Genomic DNA, 17,982 nt, shown 5'->3' with positions numbered 1-17,982 from the left:
GTGAGAAAAGGCCACTTTTTAGGGTCTTACACGGCATCAATTTCTCACACCTACTGAACATTGCAGCCTGTGCAGGGTGCTGGGAGGGCTCCAGCTCCAGCCCTTTCTCTCCCCCGCTCTGCCTCCAAATTCCAGACCGGTGATGTTAATACATTACCGCACCAGCATATCTGTGTGCAAAGGACACGCGATCCTGGGGGTGCAATTCATCATCTTGGAAGTGAGTTGGTGGGAGTTTGCCTGCCGTGGTTAAAAGTAATTAAGATATATATATAAGAACGGGTCATTAAGGATAGTGTCCTCAGGATTGCTGCATGGGTTGGCTGCTGGTGGGATGCTCCCACCAGGGCAAGAACTGGCTTTTTTCTCCATTGCCTGTGTTTATCCATTCAGGTTGAGAGAGGACTGGTGATGGGATGGAATTTTATACTCTGCTGAAAAGTCATACTGAGACCCCCTGAAAATCTTTTGATTTCACCCATGTCCAAAAAGAAAAAATAAAAGGACATCCCATCAGATGCTCCTTGCCCATAATCATGTGACTGTAGTGGAAACACCCTTCCTGGCACCCCTCCATTCACCTGGATGTATCAGTTTCTGGTCCTACCTTCTGCCTGGGCTCCAGTGTGGGCTTTTGCCCTCCCAGGGACCTTTCGCAATGGTGTAGCCCACCTGAACATTCTGGGTGGCACCAAGGTTACGTGGTGTGCGTGGCTGTGTATCTGCTTGTTTTGCTCTGAGCAGAAATGGGATATGCTGTTCCAAAGATAAATCCAGATTCACTTTAAAATAAAGAAAAAAAAAGAAAAAAAGGAAGACAAGTTGCTTTTGTTTTTAAGGAGAGGCTGAGTCCCTGCCATTCTGCCTATGGTATTCTTCCTTTTCTGCTTGATGAAAGTTCAGGCTGTATCTTATTCTGCTCAATTGCCTTGGTATGTCCTTATCAGTTCCTGCATGACACCTTTCCACACCCTGGCTCCTGCTGGTCAGCAGGGTGGGAGATGGAGCTACTTCCCTGTAGAATGAAATAGGGAGAAGTGGCTGAGGCTGCGGAGCTATGGATGGGTGGGGAGGTTTGGTATGAGAAACAAGCTTAGGGTGAAGCATCTATGCATTTTTCTGTCTCTCTCCCCTCCCTTCTCCCCCCCCCCCCCCTTTGCTGCACCCCCTCCTCGTTCAAACTCTGAAGCCTGGGCTGTGAATGGAGCATTGCAGCCGAGGAATTACATGAATGTATGGGAGGGAGAGGCTTGTGCAGCATTGCTGGCTGCCTTCAAATGACAAGGCAGTCTCTCAGAGCTGGAATCACCATTTCCCCTGAGACGACACTGAAATAAGCTCCAGGCTGTGACATCATCATTTCTGGTTTTATTCCTTTCCCAATTGCCTTATATTGTGCTGATATCCATGACCCCATCCTTATCCAGGCAGATTATTGCCCTACTGTGGTCTTTGCTATTGAGCCATGTTACATTTCAGCCCCAGAAACATGTCCACCAACAATCCATCTGCCTGGATTATTTCAGTATCAGAGTTGTTTTGTCTAGTGCCATAGAGGTCACTCACACTTGCTGCTGTTCAGCTGCAGTCCCTTGGCAGTGCAGTAGTCAGGAGGTTAGGATGCTGGATGCACCTCTGCTCAGTTCCCAACATCTTCATGGTGAGCCCTTGGGTGTGGGGACAGACTTCTGAAGACTTCTTGATATGTGAAGGTAAACTGGGTCTTAAATCATTGAGAAGGGCTGAGATGCTGAGTGCTGGGGCATTGCTTTTAGCCAGTGGGTTGCAGCAATTGAAAGAACCTGAGTACTTGGCATTGTGGCTGTGTATTGAGGGTGACATTTTCCATTTCATGTGGCAAGAGTGAGCAGTACACTTTGGTCCCTCTGCAGTCATGCTTGGCTCTTCATAAACTGATGATAAATGCAGTATGAAATAAAGCAGTTCTGCTTGTCAGCAGGGTGAACTTGGTGACAGTCCTAAGCCACATTATGTTTTATGTTGGGTGGGCAACTTTTGTCACTGGTTGCTGGGTGTAATTGGGAGAGTTTCACCTGGAGTCTACTGTTCCCTCTCCATGATGGAGTGCTGGCACTGTGGGAAGGTAACAGAGGCTGAGAATAGTGATGGACTGAGTTGGATCAGCCTTGGACCGGGCTCTTAGCAACATGATATAACAGTAGATGTCCCTGTTCACCTCAGAGGAGTTGTACTAAATGGCCTTTAAAGGTCCCTTCCAACTTGAACAACCCTCTGTAGGAAGGAGAAGAGGTCTTGCATGGGTGTCTGGCCTCTTCCTCTCTCTTTCCCTAAGTTTCAACAAACAGGACAATGGGTTGACTGCTGGGGATGCAGCCCTGTTTCTTGTAGGGGATTTTGTCAGATGTGGTAAGTATGATCCTATCCCTGTCACTTTTGCAGATGATGCGAGTTCTACCCTTGATGGCAGTGGGTTTTGCACTGGGTTCCCTTCGAGAAATACCAGTTGTTGTGCCAGGGTTGTGCATGACTCATCTTAGATCCTGTTCCTGAAGCATTTCTCCCCATGACCCCTGAATATCTGGGGCAGCGCACGCGACAGAGTCCCCGACCAAAGTCAACAGCATCCTGGCCCAGTACCCAGCAAGCTCAGGAGACAGGAATGTCGAGTTTGCTGGTAGAGGGTTGCTGTGTTCTGGCACAGGTCTGCAATGCCTAAAGCCTCTGGGAGGCATTTTATTTTCCTTGCTGGAATTAGCTTTAGTGCTGAAGGTTGGTTTAGGGCCAGCAAAACTTCCTCTGTGCTGTGAGCCATGCAGAAGTCTCCTCAAGTCTGCACTGTTTCCCTTAAATACAGCTCAGTGCCAGAAGTTTCTCCCACATTAATGCTATAAGCTCCTCAAGCACTGGCAAGGAATTGCCCAAAGGAAATGTGACCTTTCTAGAAATGCTGGCTTGTCTGAAGCGGGTGTTGGTGGCCATGAGGAGTGTGGCCACCCGTATTTGTTCTGCAGGATGTATGCAAGAGGATGAGTGGAAATAAAACAATTCCCTTGGCTGGGGTCTGGTGGGAGGTGAGGTCAAGAGCTGGATGTGAAGCAGACATCCAGCCCCAGAGCAGTGGCAGCATCCCAGCTGTTCAGCCAGCTGTGGCCGTGTGACCAAACCCAGGGCTGGGTGCTTCAGCCCTTCCTTAGAGCTGGAGGATCTCCTCACCTCCCTGCTGAGAGGTAATCTCTTCCATAAAGAGTGTTTCAAATATGATGTAGGGTGGGTGGGAGGAAGAAGGCTTTTGCCCCTGACAAAACTCTGCTAGGAGCTTGTGCTCTTGCCTTGCCCTGGGGAGGGGGGCTGGTGATACACCTCTATATGGGCAGGTGGCTCAGGGCAGGAGCGTAGCACACCATGAATTCATATTGCAAGCTTGAAGCTTTCCATTTCCTTGTTCTGGGGCAGCTGCAATGATTACAGCACTAGAACAGGGTGCCTAGGGAGGTGGGGGAATCACCATTCCTGGTGGAGTTCAAGAACCATGGAGATGAGGCACTGAGGGACATAATTAATGGGTATGGGGAGGAAGGGCTGTAGGTTGGACTAAATGATCTTAGTGGTCTTTCTAAGCTTAATGATTCTATGAATTTTAATGGGGATCTTTCTACCTCCTTGCTTTGAAAGAAAATTTAACAGCTGGACCTCTCCACATGTCAGAGTGGGCTGACAAATGGTTGGACTGCTCCAAACCAAAAGGATGCAGTCAGTTTGCAGTTCAGCAAACTGCTGTAGCTGACCCATATGTGAGCACTTTGCCAAGGTTTTGTTTTCCATTTGTTTGTTTGTTTCTTTTTTATTGGAAACAAATATTTGTACTACTAGATCAGTTGAAGAGGAATATTTTCCCTTTACTTGCTGACTGGATCTCTGAACCCCTAAGCATTACTTATTAAACATCACTCTACTGCCAGCCTGTCTGAGCAGGAAAAAGAGTTCTGAATCTGACAGTAGAGTGAGTTTGGGTGTTTTTGAGCCCAGGGCAGTCAGGGGCTCAGTGGGGACCTGTTTTCTGCCTGACGTGTGTGAGCAATAACCAGCATTGCAGCATCACTTGGGCCACTGGCAGCTCACCCTTTGGCATCAGGAGTGGGGGTGATATTCCCCTGCCCTACAGAAAGCTGCATCTCCCCAAAACAGTTGCCCTGATGTTGTCCTGGGCCCACTGCAAAGATACAGTGACAGAATAGTGAGCTGGTGAGATCATGGGGAGAGAATTAGTCACATCCCACTGGGAAACTCAATGGAATGCAGGCCAAAGTGATGTGCAAAGTGTGTATGGCCCAGACAGGACACCCCTGAGTTGCTACAGCCCCTTGCAACAGCTTTCTGGGGAGCCGGGTTGAGTGGAGTTGCATGAAAATTGAATTCAGTCTGGGAGAAATGTGGACTTTGCTGCTGGTAACTGGGGTGATCTGGGAGGGAGGGGGTTAAGAGCCATCCAGAACTGGGGGCTCTCTGGAGCTGTTGCACAGGGGAGGGAAATTGTGGCAGAGTTTAATGAATGACTTCATTTATATATATAAAAAAAATAAAATAAAATGCATGCACACACACAAAAAATAAAACAACATGGTGGCTTCCTGCCAGGCCCACAGACAAGGGTTTCTATGGGAACCATGGGGAAAACAATAAATATGATGGGGGACGAGGAGGGGGCTTGGCTGTGATCTGTGTGGCTTTGGGCTATTTGTTAGTATTGAGAGCAGGGAGAAGTAGCCTCCCAGTCTGATCTAGGGCTGAGAGAGTGGATGGGTGAGTGAGCATCAGCGCCAGCTTTAACCATGGGTACTGCAATCCATGTAGAGGTTTTATTGCTGAGCTGGAATGCAGCAGCAGCCTTATCACTTCCTCAGGTGGGCAGCCGTCCTGCTGGCAGAGGCACCCTGAGGCTGTGAGAAGCCATCACAGGTTTTTGCTCCGTGCTGGGGTAGTAAGCGGAGTGCGACACAGCTCCTGCCCTGATATGGGGAGGTCTGTCTCAGTTGCTAGGGAGATGGCTCTATGGTGCAGATTTCACCAGGTGACCTAGGCTGTGGAGCCTAGATTCAACATGTGAAGTTGGGCAGTGGGATTTCTTGTGATATCCTCATATCCCCATATTACTTGCATTACCCAACTTCCGGCCCTTTTCCTGTTGTGTAAAACATCATTGGAGGGAATGGTGCTTTAGGATGCATCTTCCTTGTGGAAAGGTTCTTCTGCAGGCAGTGCCCAACCTTGTTCACACATCACCCATTCCACTAAGGGTGTGGTATGCTCCTGAAATCCTGCCCTTTGGAAAAGGGACTGCAACAGGACAATCATAGCACCATTAAGGTTGGAAAGACATCTAAGGCCATCTAGTCCAACCACCAAGCCATCACCACCATGCCCACTACGCCATGTTCTTCAGTGAGTGCCACATCTATGTGTTTCTTGAACATCTCTAGGGATGGTGACCCCATCACCTTCCTGGGCAGCCTGTGCCAATAACTGACCACTCTTTCTGAGAATTGATTTTTTCTAAATATCCAACATGAATTTCCTCTGGTACCGCTCAAGGTCATTCTGTCTTGTCCTATTACTGTTAAGTGGGAAGAGAGGCTGACTCTCACCTTTCTGCAGCCTTCTTTCAGGTCACTGTAGAGAGCAGCAATGTCTCTCCTGAGCCTTCTCTTTTCCACACCAAACAATCCCAGATCCCTCAGCTGCTCCTCATCAGACTTGTGCTCCAGATCCTTCACAGCTTTATTGCCCTTCTCTAGACACACTCTGTGGCCTCAATGTCTTTTCTGCAGTAAGGGACCTAACACTGAGCATAGCACACAAGGTGCATCCTCACCAGTGCCAAGTACAGAGGGAAGCATGCCAAGGGACAGAACCACCACTTCAAGGACCAGGGCTCATGCTGAGATCCCTCATGCAGCGAGTCCCTACCTCACAGGGAGAGGTGTCCCAGCAGCTCGGGGGGTATTTTCAAGCACTAAGATGAGTTTTCCTTCTATTTTGACAGGCTGACGGCACAGTGGAGTGTGGAGGATGAGGAGGAAGCAGCACGAGAGAGGCGGCGGCGGGAGCGTGAGAAACAGCTGAAGTCCCAGGCAGAGGAGGGCTTCAATGGCACTGGCTCCTGCATGGAGAGTGCAAGTTCAGCACAGGAGAACCAGTAAGAAGTACCCATGTGTATACACCCCACAGCAAAATTTAACTGAGCACCCCCGCGCCTGCCTTGGCCTCATGTTTGTCCTGGAATTTGGGTGTCCCTGGGAAGGATGCTCCCATTCCTCCTGCCATCCCCTGATTTCTCTGCAGCTGCTGACAGCCACCTGGGCTTGCTCACATAGTCGGGGTCAGCCTGCCATTAATCTTCCCACAGCTTTGCTCTCTCTCATGTAAACACGGCCCCCTCCTTCCTTCAGAGCTTCCTGAGCCAGGACACATCCCATCCACGTTGCTTCTCTTGTCCCTTCCCCCATTCAAACAATAAAGGGAAGAACCAACAAAATGGTAGATTTGCAAACCTCAGCTCTGCAGGGTCCTGAATGTAGACCAGGCTGGTGGTACCCATGGACTGGCTGTATCTGTTCTCTCCATCTCCAGTGCATTTCCCCACTTTCATGGTCAGGAGTTCTGCATGGCCTTGGGAGTGAGGGGGAGAGATGTCCCCAGTGCAGTCTCACCCAGGCTCTACAGCCAACATCCCGATGTCCATCAGGACCAATGTCCCACCTTTGGAAAACCCTTTCCTCATGGATGTCCCTTCCTGTCTGTACCAAGCTGGGGCATCCCTAAGCTACTCTTACACAAGCAGAGGGAAATAACCCAGTTCTGGATCAGCATATCATCACAGCTCAGAAGTCTGAGGATGGCAGGCTTCCCCTTCATTTCAAATCATCAGGGTTATGGGGATGCTAAGCATCTGACACCTAAGGGTCCAGAAAGGCAAAGAAAAGGCTATGCTTATTGTGTATTTCAATACCTGAGTTTTAGAACAATCCATGTGTCCCATCTGCTAATTCCCATTCCCTGGGGATGTGACCATGCTATATCCCATAACCATGAAGTCACCTCCTCCAGCTGATGCTTGCAATGTGAGTGCTCATCAAGGAGCCCCATACTGGTGGTGATTCTCCTTGTGAATATGAGGAAAAAAACAATTTCCTTGCATGACCAGGCTGCATCTGGTGCCGGCAGCTGTGGGAGCCAGAAGGGCTGCTGCTCCCTCCATCCATACATCTGCAGGCTGGGAGGGCTGTCATCACAGCTCAGGAATGCGCTCCAAGGGTTAGAGGGCAGTGGGCTGCAGAATGGACATATTTCCTCCCTTAGAGAGGAGGAAGATGGATTTTCCCTTTTATCCATTCTGCCAAAGCTGAGAGCAAAGTAACTTTTGGTGTGGCTGGAGTTCACCCAACCAATTGGGGCCAATTGGAGCTGGCTGAACATGCCAGAGGCTTGAGCTGCAGGGGCTGGGGAGGGTGTGAGATCGAACCAAATCTGGGCTCTGCGCATCTCTGAATCATCAGAATGAAGCTAAGTGAGGAAGAATAATGTCTGTGCTTGGGATTACAGTGTGGTGGGCACCTTCATTGCAAAGCTACACCTGTAGCACTCATCCTCACCTTCTCAACTCTTGCTGCTTTCAGATAAAGCTGGATCAGCACTGTTTCATAGAGTAGGAGCCAGAGTCCTCAGAGCTCTATGGGAACCTGAGGAACAAGCCCAGGACTTGAGTCTGTGTCTGTCATTGGGTCTTCTTACCTTCCTAATCCAGAACTCTATTCAGGCTGGTTACTGCAGGTTTCTTTTGTCGGAGGCTGCATATGAGTGCAGGATAAGTGGGAACCAAGTCTAAAACACTTTTAGTCTAAATGAGCTGCAGCATAGAAGAAAACCATGGGACTCCTTCATTTTGATATGCTGCTTATGCTCACCTGCTTGTGGTCTCAGAGAACAGGCAGGCAGTGGGGTATTCACTGAGCTGATCAGGACTTTTGCACCATTCTCATCCTAATTTTCCTTCTTGTGTTTCAGCTATGATTTTAAGCCCTCTGGGAACTCAGAACTGGAAGAGGACGAGGGGTTCAGCGACTGGTCCCAAAAGCTGGAGCAGCGCAAGCAGAGGTGTGTAATGCGGAGAGCTGAGTCACCCAGCACCCCAAAGGGAGGTGACTGAGCCCAGATCATGCCTTGAGAGCTAAGAGTAGGGTCTAGAGCAAATGGGGGTGGATGGCCTCTGCCTGCAATTTGAGCTGCTGGGGAGGAACGGACATGGGCTTTGGGGTGTTTGGCTTCAGCTCGGTTCTTTGAGCAGTGGCAACTGGCCAGGACACCGGGGTTTGGAGGAGTGACAACAGCGGATTTAAGCCACCTGAGCTGCTGCATGGGCCAAAACAGTCCCTAACATAATCCAAGCAGCTGAAAAAAAAAAAGCTGTTCTATGTTATTACTGCTTCCTGGCTCGTGTCAACATGGTGGGTGTTATGGCCCCAGCCCACTTCGTGCTTAGCAACTCTTTCTGCAGTAGAAAACAGTGCTGAGGGGTACCTGTGTCCCTGACCAGGCTGAATACCAGATCCATCTTCTGCTCTCTCCTCTCACTGAGATGAGTAAAACTTTTGCCCCATCTCCTGCCCTGGACACCACATATCTGTGCATGAACTCTGTGACTCAGTTCTCCCAGCAACCCGATTTTATAGGGAGCTTTGTTCTGCAATGACACAACCCCTTCTTTACCCAAGGGATTGGGAAAAATGCATAAGATTAATATTTACTTCTGAGCAAGTAAATAGATCTTGCCTCTTCCTTGATGCAATCACTGCAATCTGTACCTTCCCAGTCTCAGCCCCAGGAGGGCTGCTGGAGCAGCTCATGGCAGTGCTGATTATCACAGCTGTGGGAGCAATTAGCAATCAGCCCCAGCTGCTTTTCTGCAGCCCCCTCTCTCCTTATAAAGACATTTAGACCCAGAGAGAGGCTGCTGCTCTTGGCTAGAGGGGTTGAGATCCTCTAAGTTTCCTGGGAGTGAGGTTTTGCAAGAGCTAGGTTACTCAGTGGTTGTGCTTTGTAAAGTCTGTTTAGCAGCTTTGTTCTTCCTCCTGGCTCACTGAGGACAAGCTTGGAGTGCAAATGCAGGTAGGAGTTGTCTGATAAGAGATTTTTCATGCTGAGACAAGTGGTGCTATGGGTAGGGTTTCCCAAATCCACTCTCCTCTTAAATAAATGTGAATGCTTAAGGTATCCTATAGACTATGTCCCATCTATTGGCTTAGATTATTGTTGTGAGCTTTCTCTTTAGCTGGGGGCATCCCAGTTAGAAGAATTAAAAGTCATCTGAACCATGAGCTGTTTGGAGTCTGGTGGTGACTGTTCTGCTGTAGGTGGGTGATTAGTAGCAAGCCTAGTGAGCCAGTGTATGCATCAGCCTTTTTTCTGATGTGGTCTGTGAGGAGGGCTGGAAGGTGGCTGTCCTGTGAACTATCTTTCCTGCTGCAGAGTGGTAGGTGGAAAAGCATAGCCTGAACTTTCCTTCATGTTTGGCTTTGGCTGGTGAGGCAGGAGCAGTGAGTCAGCCCTCTGCTCTGATAGCTATAGCTCTTGCCTTGCTGCTGCAGCAATTTTCTACGAAATAGATGGGAGGAGAAAACTATCTTCCATCTGAGACTGTGAGATGACAATAACATCCTGGGGTATATCTCTGAGACAGTGAGAGCTCTGGGTTAAGTGCTCTCACTGACTGTTCCCAAAGGCATAGGTTGCTCTGATTTTGTGAGGGTAACTGCTTAAACATGCAGGTGAATCTTCTCTCTGCAGCCTCTGGGGCATCTTCTTGTGAAAGCTCTTCTCTGGTTTTTCTGGTTGCTTTGTGACTTATTTGGCAAAGCAGAGGTGTCATTTTTTTCAAGTGGTAATACTGAGGTTTGGAGACAGGCATCGATATACATAATACGTGCATAGATACTTAACTGTGTTCAGTTTTGGGGCCTTGACAACAAGAAAATCATCAAAGTCCTGGAGTCTGTGTCCAGAGAAGGGCAGTGAAGTTGTGAGTGGTCTGGAGCACAGGTCTTATGGGGAGCTGCTGAGGGAACTGGAATTGTTTCCTCTGGTGAATATGAGGCTCAGAGGAGATGTTATCACTCTCTATCTCCTCCTGGAAGGAGGTTGTTGGAAGGCTGGGGTCTGCCTGTTCTCCCAGTTATCAGTGATAGGATGAGAGGGGATGACTCTAAGTTGCGCCAGAAGAGGTACAGGTTGGATGTTAAGAAAAATCTCTTCTCAGAAGGAGTGGTCAGTTATTGGCACAGGCTGCCCAGGGAGGTCGTGGAGTCACCATCTCTAGGGGTGTTTGAGAACCATGGAGATGTGGCGCTGAGGGATGTGGTCAGTGGGAATGAGTTGGGCCTGATCTAGGCAACTTTATTGGTCTTTTTCAACTTTAATGATACTATACCATTACCTAGGAAGGCACTTGGTTGTGTATCTAGGCTCATAACAATGTGTTTTGGTTCTTTGATCTCTCTCCCCCACCTCTAGATCTCCACAACAGTCATATGAAGAAGAGGACAGTGGAGTGAGGGAAGTAGAAGTCAAACTGGAGCAGATTCAGCTGGACCAGGAGGGCCTGGAGGAGGCCCAGGAGGAGAATGTGGTTGTTAGGGAGGAAGAGAGGCTGTGCCAGGAGGAAGAACATGTCCCAGAGCAGCATGAGGAGGAAGAAGGAGTCAAACAGGAGGTGAGATCAGAAGGAGCTGGGCTGTTTACATTTTCAACTGAGCTGTGTACAGAATCACAGAGTGGTTGAGATGAGGTCTCTCTAGCCCAAGACCTACTTGGGCAGTATGCCCAGGACTGCATCCAGGTGGCATTTGGAGGACCTGCAAGAGGATTCCATGGCCTCTGGGCAGCATGTGCCAGTGCTCATTCCCTGCTGTGAGGTGCTGAGCCCATGTGGGCATGCTGCCATGATATAACATGGGGATGGTGCTGCTTGTGTCTAAGTACCTTCCTGGGTTCAATGATGCAACCTCTTCCATCTTGTGAGAGTGTGTGTCTGCTGTGTTAGTCATACCCATGCAGTGCTCAGACAGGTAGTGCTACTGTTTCTCCTGTAGTTTTGTTGATGGTGAGTAGATCTTCAGGGACGCTCTAATTTGCGTTTAATGCTTATTTTGCTCTCCTCAGCCTTTGTCACACCTTTGGCTTGACTGCGTTATCAGATAAATCTTGCATTGGTTTGAAAATAATTTTTGTTGAATCCCAAGTGCTGTGGGATCTCTCTTCCCACAGCAGTCTCACTTCCTGTCTCATTTTCTGCGCTCAGAGGAAGAAGAGAAGGAGAAACGAAGAAGAAAACACCCTAGAAAAGAGCCCAAAGGCCCCAAGCCCCATCAGCCTGGATGAGGAGGAGCTGAGCTCAGACTGTACTGCAGCGAGCTCCATCAAGGTTTGTGGCAAGGCTGAGCTTATGGTAATGTGGGATTTCCTTATCTTAGCATAAAACTAGGTATCATTTACCTTTCTTTCAAAAGTGAGGTGGGATTCCCTGTCTCTGAAACGTTTTGCCCTTCCCTAATTCCATCTGTGTGAATAGATGCTCTTGTGAAACCTCTGCTCTTAATACCACTTCAACTGCACCGTGTGACTTCAGTTGCTCTTTGCACAAATCCTTAGTTCAGTGCATGTGCTTTTGCATACAATGGACGTGCCTATGTCGTTTGTGTAGCAATTTTGTCTCTGTAAGCCCTGTGTTCTTTGATTATTTCATAGAAGGAAATGATGAGGAGCCTGGGTAATTTGTAGCTTATTAACCTGCTGTTGATGTTATCGGTTGTTTGTTTGTTTGTTTTTCTCCATTCACATCTATGCTTCTTGTTTCTTAGTCAATATTTCCTGTGCAGGGAGGATTGTATAAGTACTTCCTCTTGCAACAGTAAATAGATGACGAAATCTTCCTCTTGATGTCTATGAGAGACAGAGTCTTGTTGTTTATGGAGAAGACCTTTAAAATCAAATAAAAAGAGGGAAGAAAGGGTTGTTCTGGATGCAGACCCAGTGCTAATGTCACTGTGGACGACCAAAGCAGTTCCAAAGAGTAGGGAAATACGATAAACTCTCCCAGTGCCTTTTATGCACAGAAATTCTTGTTGTTGCTACTCCAAATTGCACACAGCTTCCTGACCTGAGCTTAACTGCTGTTGCTAGGATTAGCTCAGGGAAAAGTTCAGAAATCTGGTTGCAGTGGCTTTGTTTGTTTATTTGTTTTCATATAACGGTGATGCCAGATGTCACCCATGCACAAAGTTGAAAGCTAAATCATTCAGGAAAAATGAGCTTGGGATCTTCCCAAGGGATGGAAGCAGCAGAGGGGAAGCCTTGTACCAGTCCCATTTTGTCCTGCTGTTTGTAAGCTGAATTCCTGGGGTTGGCTGAGTGAACCAGAGTTCTTATGGCCTTCAGTGTGTGCTTTGAAACAATAATACAACTCTTGATGCAAGAATGGGCAGCCTAGTCTCTGAAGTCCTGGCTTGGAGGCAAGAACCAACTCCTCTAGCACTGAGCTGACAACCTGCATGGAAGAAACTTTTGGCTGATGGGATCTGTCTCACTGTTGTGCTGGAACCTTATATTCTCCTTAGTGCATCTCTATTAGCAAGGGCTGTGCTATTAATTGGTTGTTGTGCTATTCTTTAGTGGGCAGAGATTCTGGCACGGCTGTTAAGTTTGTCCTTCTATGACAATGGTTTGTCCTCTCCTTAGTTAAAATGTAGCACTAGCACTCTGGAAGCACCCTGAAGTGAGCTCTTAATGCTGCTATTTATTCAACTGGGAAGGTGATACTTCCCATGCTACAGGCAGTGGTATACAGAGGAGGATCCTTGTCACTTGGTTGCTGCAGCTTGCCTCTGTAGGGGCTACCTTTTGATTTGAAAATGTTCGTGTCTCTGCCTTTTTAATTTCCTGGGTACGTATACACACACACACATGCAGAGAGGTTTAGCAATGCTTTAGTCTTCTCCTTTATTCAGTGCCTGAAGTAGTTGCTCACCTTCCTGCTTTTTTTTTTATTACCCAGGAGACTCTTCTGCAAGGGTCTCTTCCCTGAAGCTTTGACCTTGCCTTGCAGGTGGCTCCACATACTAAACTGCTTGTGTGGCTATGGATCAGCCAGCATAACTCATGGCTGTGCTGCTTTTATGCTTGGCTCTATTGCTGCAGTTGTTGGCAGTGTTTCTAGTTTCCCTTCATCTTCCTATGTTTATCACTTTCTCTCGTGTTTAAGGAAACCAAGTGTTTGAGAGAGATGTGTGGTCCTTGAGCAGAGTTGACTCAACTATTAGTCAAGCTGTGTGCTGCTGCTTTGTACCCAAAAGTGATTGGTCTGCTACTGTGTCCTGGTTCTTCTGGTTGGGGTACTTCAGGCCTGCCTTGGAAAAGAGAAGGAAATGGGATGCTCACTGTCTCTCTGAGCATCGTGTTAATATAAGACTGAGGTGTTTGAGCCCCACATCTGTTTGAGGGAGGGAGGGGAAGGAATGGCTGCAGTAAGGTCAGCCAAGGTGACCTATATCATCCATATAAGGTCCATAGAGATGAGTAATATGTGTCTTTTTTCTCCCACTTCAGATCACAGACAGAACTGAGTCTCTGAACCGTTCAATAAATAAAAGGTATCTTAAGGGTTGCTGTGGGATCAGGGTGAAGGGGGTTCCCTTGCTCCAAGTTCTTGTAGCTCTCCCATCTGCCTGAAGCTTCAGGATATTGCTTTATCCTTTTTCTCTTGTCTCCAGTAACAGCATAAAGAGGTCCCAGCCTCCCCTGCCTGTGTCAAAGATAGATGATAGACTGGAGCAATACACACAAGCCATTGAGGTGAGCTGCTGTGCTGTCTGACCCCATGTGCTATTGAGCTCTCTATTTGCAGGGTGTTGCTTTCCTACAATGTCTCTTAGTCTCACTATCTAGGACTGTGACAATAGAACCATATCACTTTGGATGGGAGCAGCTGTTTCTCCTGTCTCTATCTCCCTCCAGAGCATAAAGGCTTATTTTGTGAATGGTCCCGTCCTTTTTCCTCATATCTCCTGCTTACTGGATGGGAGTCAAATCAACAAGACCCTTTAGGTCTTGTTTTGCAACTCCTTATTCCTGGGGAACACCAATGGGGGGGGATGGGGAGGAGGGAGTGTTCACATGTGGTAAGGGCTGTGAAGTTCATTGATTATAGTTTACTGTCTCTACTCTAGACATCCACAAAGACTGTCCGACAGCCCTCTCTTGACCTTCCCACCACCAGCATGATGGTAGCCAGAACAAAAAGCCTGTGGGAGACTGGAGAGATTGCTGCCCAATCTGCAGTGAAGACCTCAGCCTGCAAGGTAAGGTGCAGGAGAAAATCTCAGCCAGTGTCCTGAATTATTTCTCAGTGGTGAAGCTAGGAAAGCCTCCTAGATGCTGACTGAGGCTCAGCTTTGAAGTGGGAATAAACTCACTAGCATGAAAACTGTTGGGTATATCAGCAAGGTGATAAATCTTGGAAACTTGGAAACTGCAAAGGATATTATGTGCTGCTCTTAATAACTTCTGTTATTTGGTTGCTGTGATCACGTGTGGTTCTGCAATGCATGGGTTGTAAACCTGCATTTCTGAGAGTAAAATTCTTTCTGCATGAAAATACCTTGATGTTAACATGTCTGAAATAGTTAATAAACTGAAGAAAATAAACATGTTGGATCTCTGATTCAGGCTTTCACTGAAAAGAGTGAAAGAAGAAAATGGGATATATCGCTATCAGGAAGAAGTTTTCAAAGTCTTGAGTTTTTTAGCTGCAGCTGTTGTAGCTCAGACCATGAAATACTTGAAATATAAAAGGAGGTCAGATGTGTGGAGTTGAAAGAGATGTGAATGAAGGCATGTCCAGCAGCTCTGATGGTGAAGGGTAACGAGGACTTTGCATTTTCTTCTCAGGATATCGTGGCTGGAGACATCGTGAGTAAAAGAAGCCTTTGGGAGCAGAAGGGCAGTCCCAAACCTGAAACTGGTATCAAGGTAAGTTAGTATCTGTGTGAGGAAAGAAGACCTGAGCTTGGTTGGAAGCAGTGATGTAGCAGAGAGGCACAGGCTGCCTGTATCTATCCATGCAATTGCACATAGAAGATTTGGAAAAGCTCTTATTGCTCCAATCCTAGTGAAAATGTGGGCAAGAATCTGATTACAACAAATAATACTAAAAGGTCTCTTCAATGCCTCTTTGTTCTCAGGCAATGAGTTGGAAGCCCTGACCTTCTAGGCCAAAGTTGAACTGCGAACACAAGCTACTTTGCTCTCTTTATACTTCTTGATCCTGAGAGTAAGGAAAAACATCCACAATGAGGCCTAAGATAGTATCAACAGTTGTAGATAGATCTGGGACCTTGTGCCTACTGATATGCTTGTGGGAATGGCAGTTAAAATACAGCAAGCAGCTGCTGTTCAAGTTGTCCAGGCTGAAATAAGATCAAAGCATTTTGCCTGTCCTTGGATCTGTACTGCTGCCAGGATGCAGTCAATGCAACTGGCTTTTGCCATGTGTGAAACCAACCCTGCAGAGCCCAACTGCCTCCAAGCCCTCTGGGATTACAAGCAATTACTGCATTTTCCTCTGGCTTCAATTATTTGGTATTGACCACTTGAGAAAATTGCATACTCTGACTATTTCTTTGTCTCCTACTCAGTCTGCTCCTTCTGACAAGAAGTACAAGTTTGTTGCGACGGCCCATGGCCAGTACAAGAGGATCAATGATACAGATGAAACAGATGATGCTGCAGAGCAGTAGCATGCCTGGAGAGCCCAATAACCAGGTAGGTAAGTTATGATCTTGCAACAAACTCCTAGTGCTGCTTTGGTGGGATGTTGGGAGTATTTTTGCCAGCTAAACTTGGGGCAACTCGGAAGGTATGGTATAGAATCATAGAATTACCCAGGTTGGAAAAGACCTCGAAGATCATCAAGCCCAACCGCAGCCTAACCATAGTACCCTAACTCTAACAACCCTCTGCTAAATCATCTCTGAGCACCACATCCAAACAGCTCTTAAACTCAACCAGGGATGGCAATTCAACCGCCTCCCTGGGGAGCCTATTCCAGTACTTGACTACCCTTTCTGTAAAGAAGTGTTTCCTAACATCCAGCCTAAACTTACCTTAGTGCAACTTGAGACCATTTCCCCTATATATTATTTAGTAACAGCTGGAGCCTTGCTTTTGGGCAATTGCCTGGATTGGGGCTGGGAGGAACACAGTGGGGTATTGGCTTGTTTTCTCATTTCTGATACTTCTAGGTTGCTGGATACCTACATAAGTTTAATTTGTAGGACAATCTGTTTATACTTGCTGATTCAAAGGGACAGTCTCTCTACTGTTTTCTTATGGTCTTATCTTGCAAAGAGAAGCTTGTAACTGGAAGTCACTCTGGCTGAACCTGAGGACTGATTTAATCCTGAAATTCAGATGCTTTGGGGGTTTAATTCCCTGATATACTGAATTAACTAAAGGGAAAAAGAATCTTATAATGATTTCAATGACCTCTTGGAACCAGTCCACAGTAGGGCTGTGGTGGGGAGGATGAGAGCATCTGCTATGCTGGGTGGATGAACAGAACAGAAAGGGCTGTCCTTGGATGTGTGGCAATAGCTAGAGGCAATGCTGGGTCTGTGGCTTCTTGAAATGGCCTTTGGAGGTCATGCTTATATCATCCTTATGTTAAAAGATATTCTAGTGTTATCTGGAGTGACTGAAATAGAGGGTTGTGGCAGTAAGGAGGAATGGAATAGAAGGAGGAGATAGCTAGCTGGATTCAACTGGGCAGCATTTGGCACTGAGCAGAGGGGATGTTGTTCGGGTGAAAACAAGCTCATTCTTTCTTTCTAATATGAAAAAAAAGTTTTATTTCACAGCCAAGCTTATAAATAGCTCAGTCTGCTACAAAACACCTTTGTTTCTGAGTGCTTCTGGGGATTGAGCTACTTTTTTTCTTTCCGCTTGTTCAAGGAGCTGAGCTCTGAGTGTTTGCTTTCTTCTTATTTTTTTTGTGGTGCCTGCTTAGAAGAGGTCTCCTGAATGCTGCCTTGAGGTGAGCAGCAGTACAAACCCAAGCTTGACCACAGCTACCTTTTTAGACATAAGAAAGAAGGAGCCAACAGGACTTGCATCTTCAACTTGCTTCTCTGTCTGTGGCTTCCAGAAATCTGCCTAAGGACAGGTCTTGCTGTCTGTTTCACTTGCTGAGAGGTCTCTGCTTCCCATGCCCTCTCTCTCATGGTGATGCCTACCCTTTTTCCTGATGGTAGCATCCCTTTGTGCTTGCTTTTCTGCTCCCAAACCATCTGGCTCATACCCACATCCCTCACTCAGCACCACCTCATCAACTTGCACATAGGTACAACTTTCTCCTCTCCCACCTTGAGCTGCAGCTCCTCTAGACAGGCTGCAGACCAAGAGGCTTTCTCCAAGTGGCAGTTTAGGCTCTTGCTATCTGCCTGAGTTTATCTGTCATAGCATAGCAGCTCAGGCTGGGACAAGCTGTGAAGGCTTCTCCTTTTTGAGCTGATGGTGATCTCCCATTGCCTCTGGGCATCTGTTCTCTTGTCTGTAATGCTCTTGTGCCAAGGTCTGTCTCTGCAGGACTCTCTGTACCTGCTCTGTGCCTCTGTCTTTTTTTTCCTAGAAGCTGAACTAGAGTCAGTTCTGCCTTCCTGTGCTTCTTTTCCATTGCTCTCCCCAGCAGCAGTTCTCCATCCTTCATCCCTGTGGGGTTGGAATGTGGACACAGCCTGGTGGGAAGCCCAGCAGATGCAAGACATAAACCTCTCCTTTTTGCATGGTTTGTTCCAGGTCATTGTCATTGAGGGACAAAGTAGATTAAAGCCCAACTGCTTCCAAAACCATCTTCTTTCACCAAAGTCAGTTAATTTTAAATAATAATCAGTTGTTTTT

The 17,982-nt window shown here is 47.3% G+C and overlaps 1 protein-coding gene across 4 annotated transcripts in view; it reads left to right on the top strand.

The window, feature by feature from the left end:
- The window catches only part of LSP1 (lymphocyte specific protein 1), a 39,158-nt gene that overhangs the window by 13,594 nt on the left and 7,582 nt on the right, over window positions 1-17,982 (top strand). For 2 of the 4 annotated variants that reach the window (XM_085550041.1, XM_085550043.1), the window contains exons 2-10: window positions 6,023-6,175; window positions 8,044-8,133; window positions 10,546-10,744; window positions 11,333-11,455; window positions 13,636-13,679; window positions 13,800-13,881; window positions 14,256-14,387; window positions 14,977-15,057; window positions 15,723-15,853. In XM_085550041.1, coding sequence (XP_085406167.1) covers window positions 6,023-6,175; window positions 8,044-8,133; window positions 10,546-10,744; window positions 11,333-11,455; window positions 13,636-13,679; window positions 13,800-13,881; window positions 14,256-14,387; window positions 14,977-15,057; window positions 15,723-15,824 — 1,006 coding nt within the window. In that variant the 3' untranslated portion in view covers window positions 15,825-15,853. The remainder of the gene's footprint in view (window positions 1-6,022; window positions 6,176-8,043; window positions 8,134-10,545; window positions 10,745-11,332; window positions 11,456-13,635; window positions 13,680-13,799; window positions 13,882-14,255; window positions 14,388-14,976; window positions 15,058-15,722; window positions 15,854-17,982) is intronic. The other 2 variants (XM_015863846.3, XM_085550042.1) reach the window with 1 other exon arrangement.

This window comes from Coturnix japonica, chromosome 5, assembly GCF_054131305.1.
Source record: "Coturnix japonica strain WE chromosome 5, WE-NBRP24, whole genome shotgun sequence".
Lineage (NCBI taxonomy): Eukaryota > Metazoa > Chordata > Aves > Galliformes > Phasianidae > Coturnix > Coturnix japonica.
The sequence above is the reverse complement of the archived record's forward strand: the minus strand, read 5'-3'. Positions and strand labels throughout refer to the sequence as shown.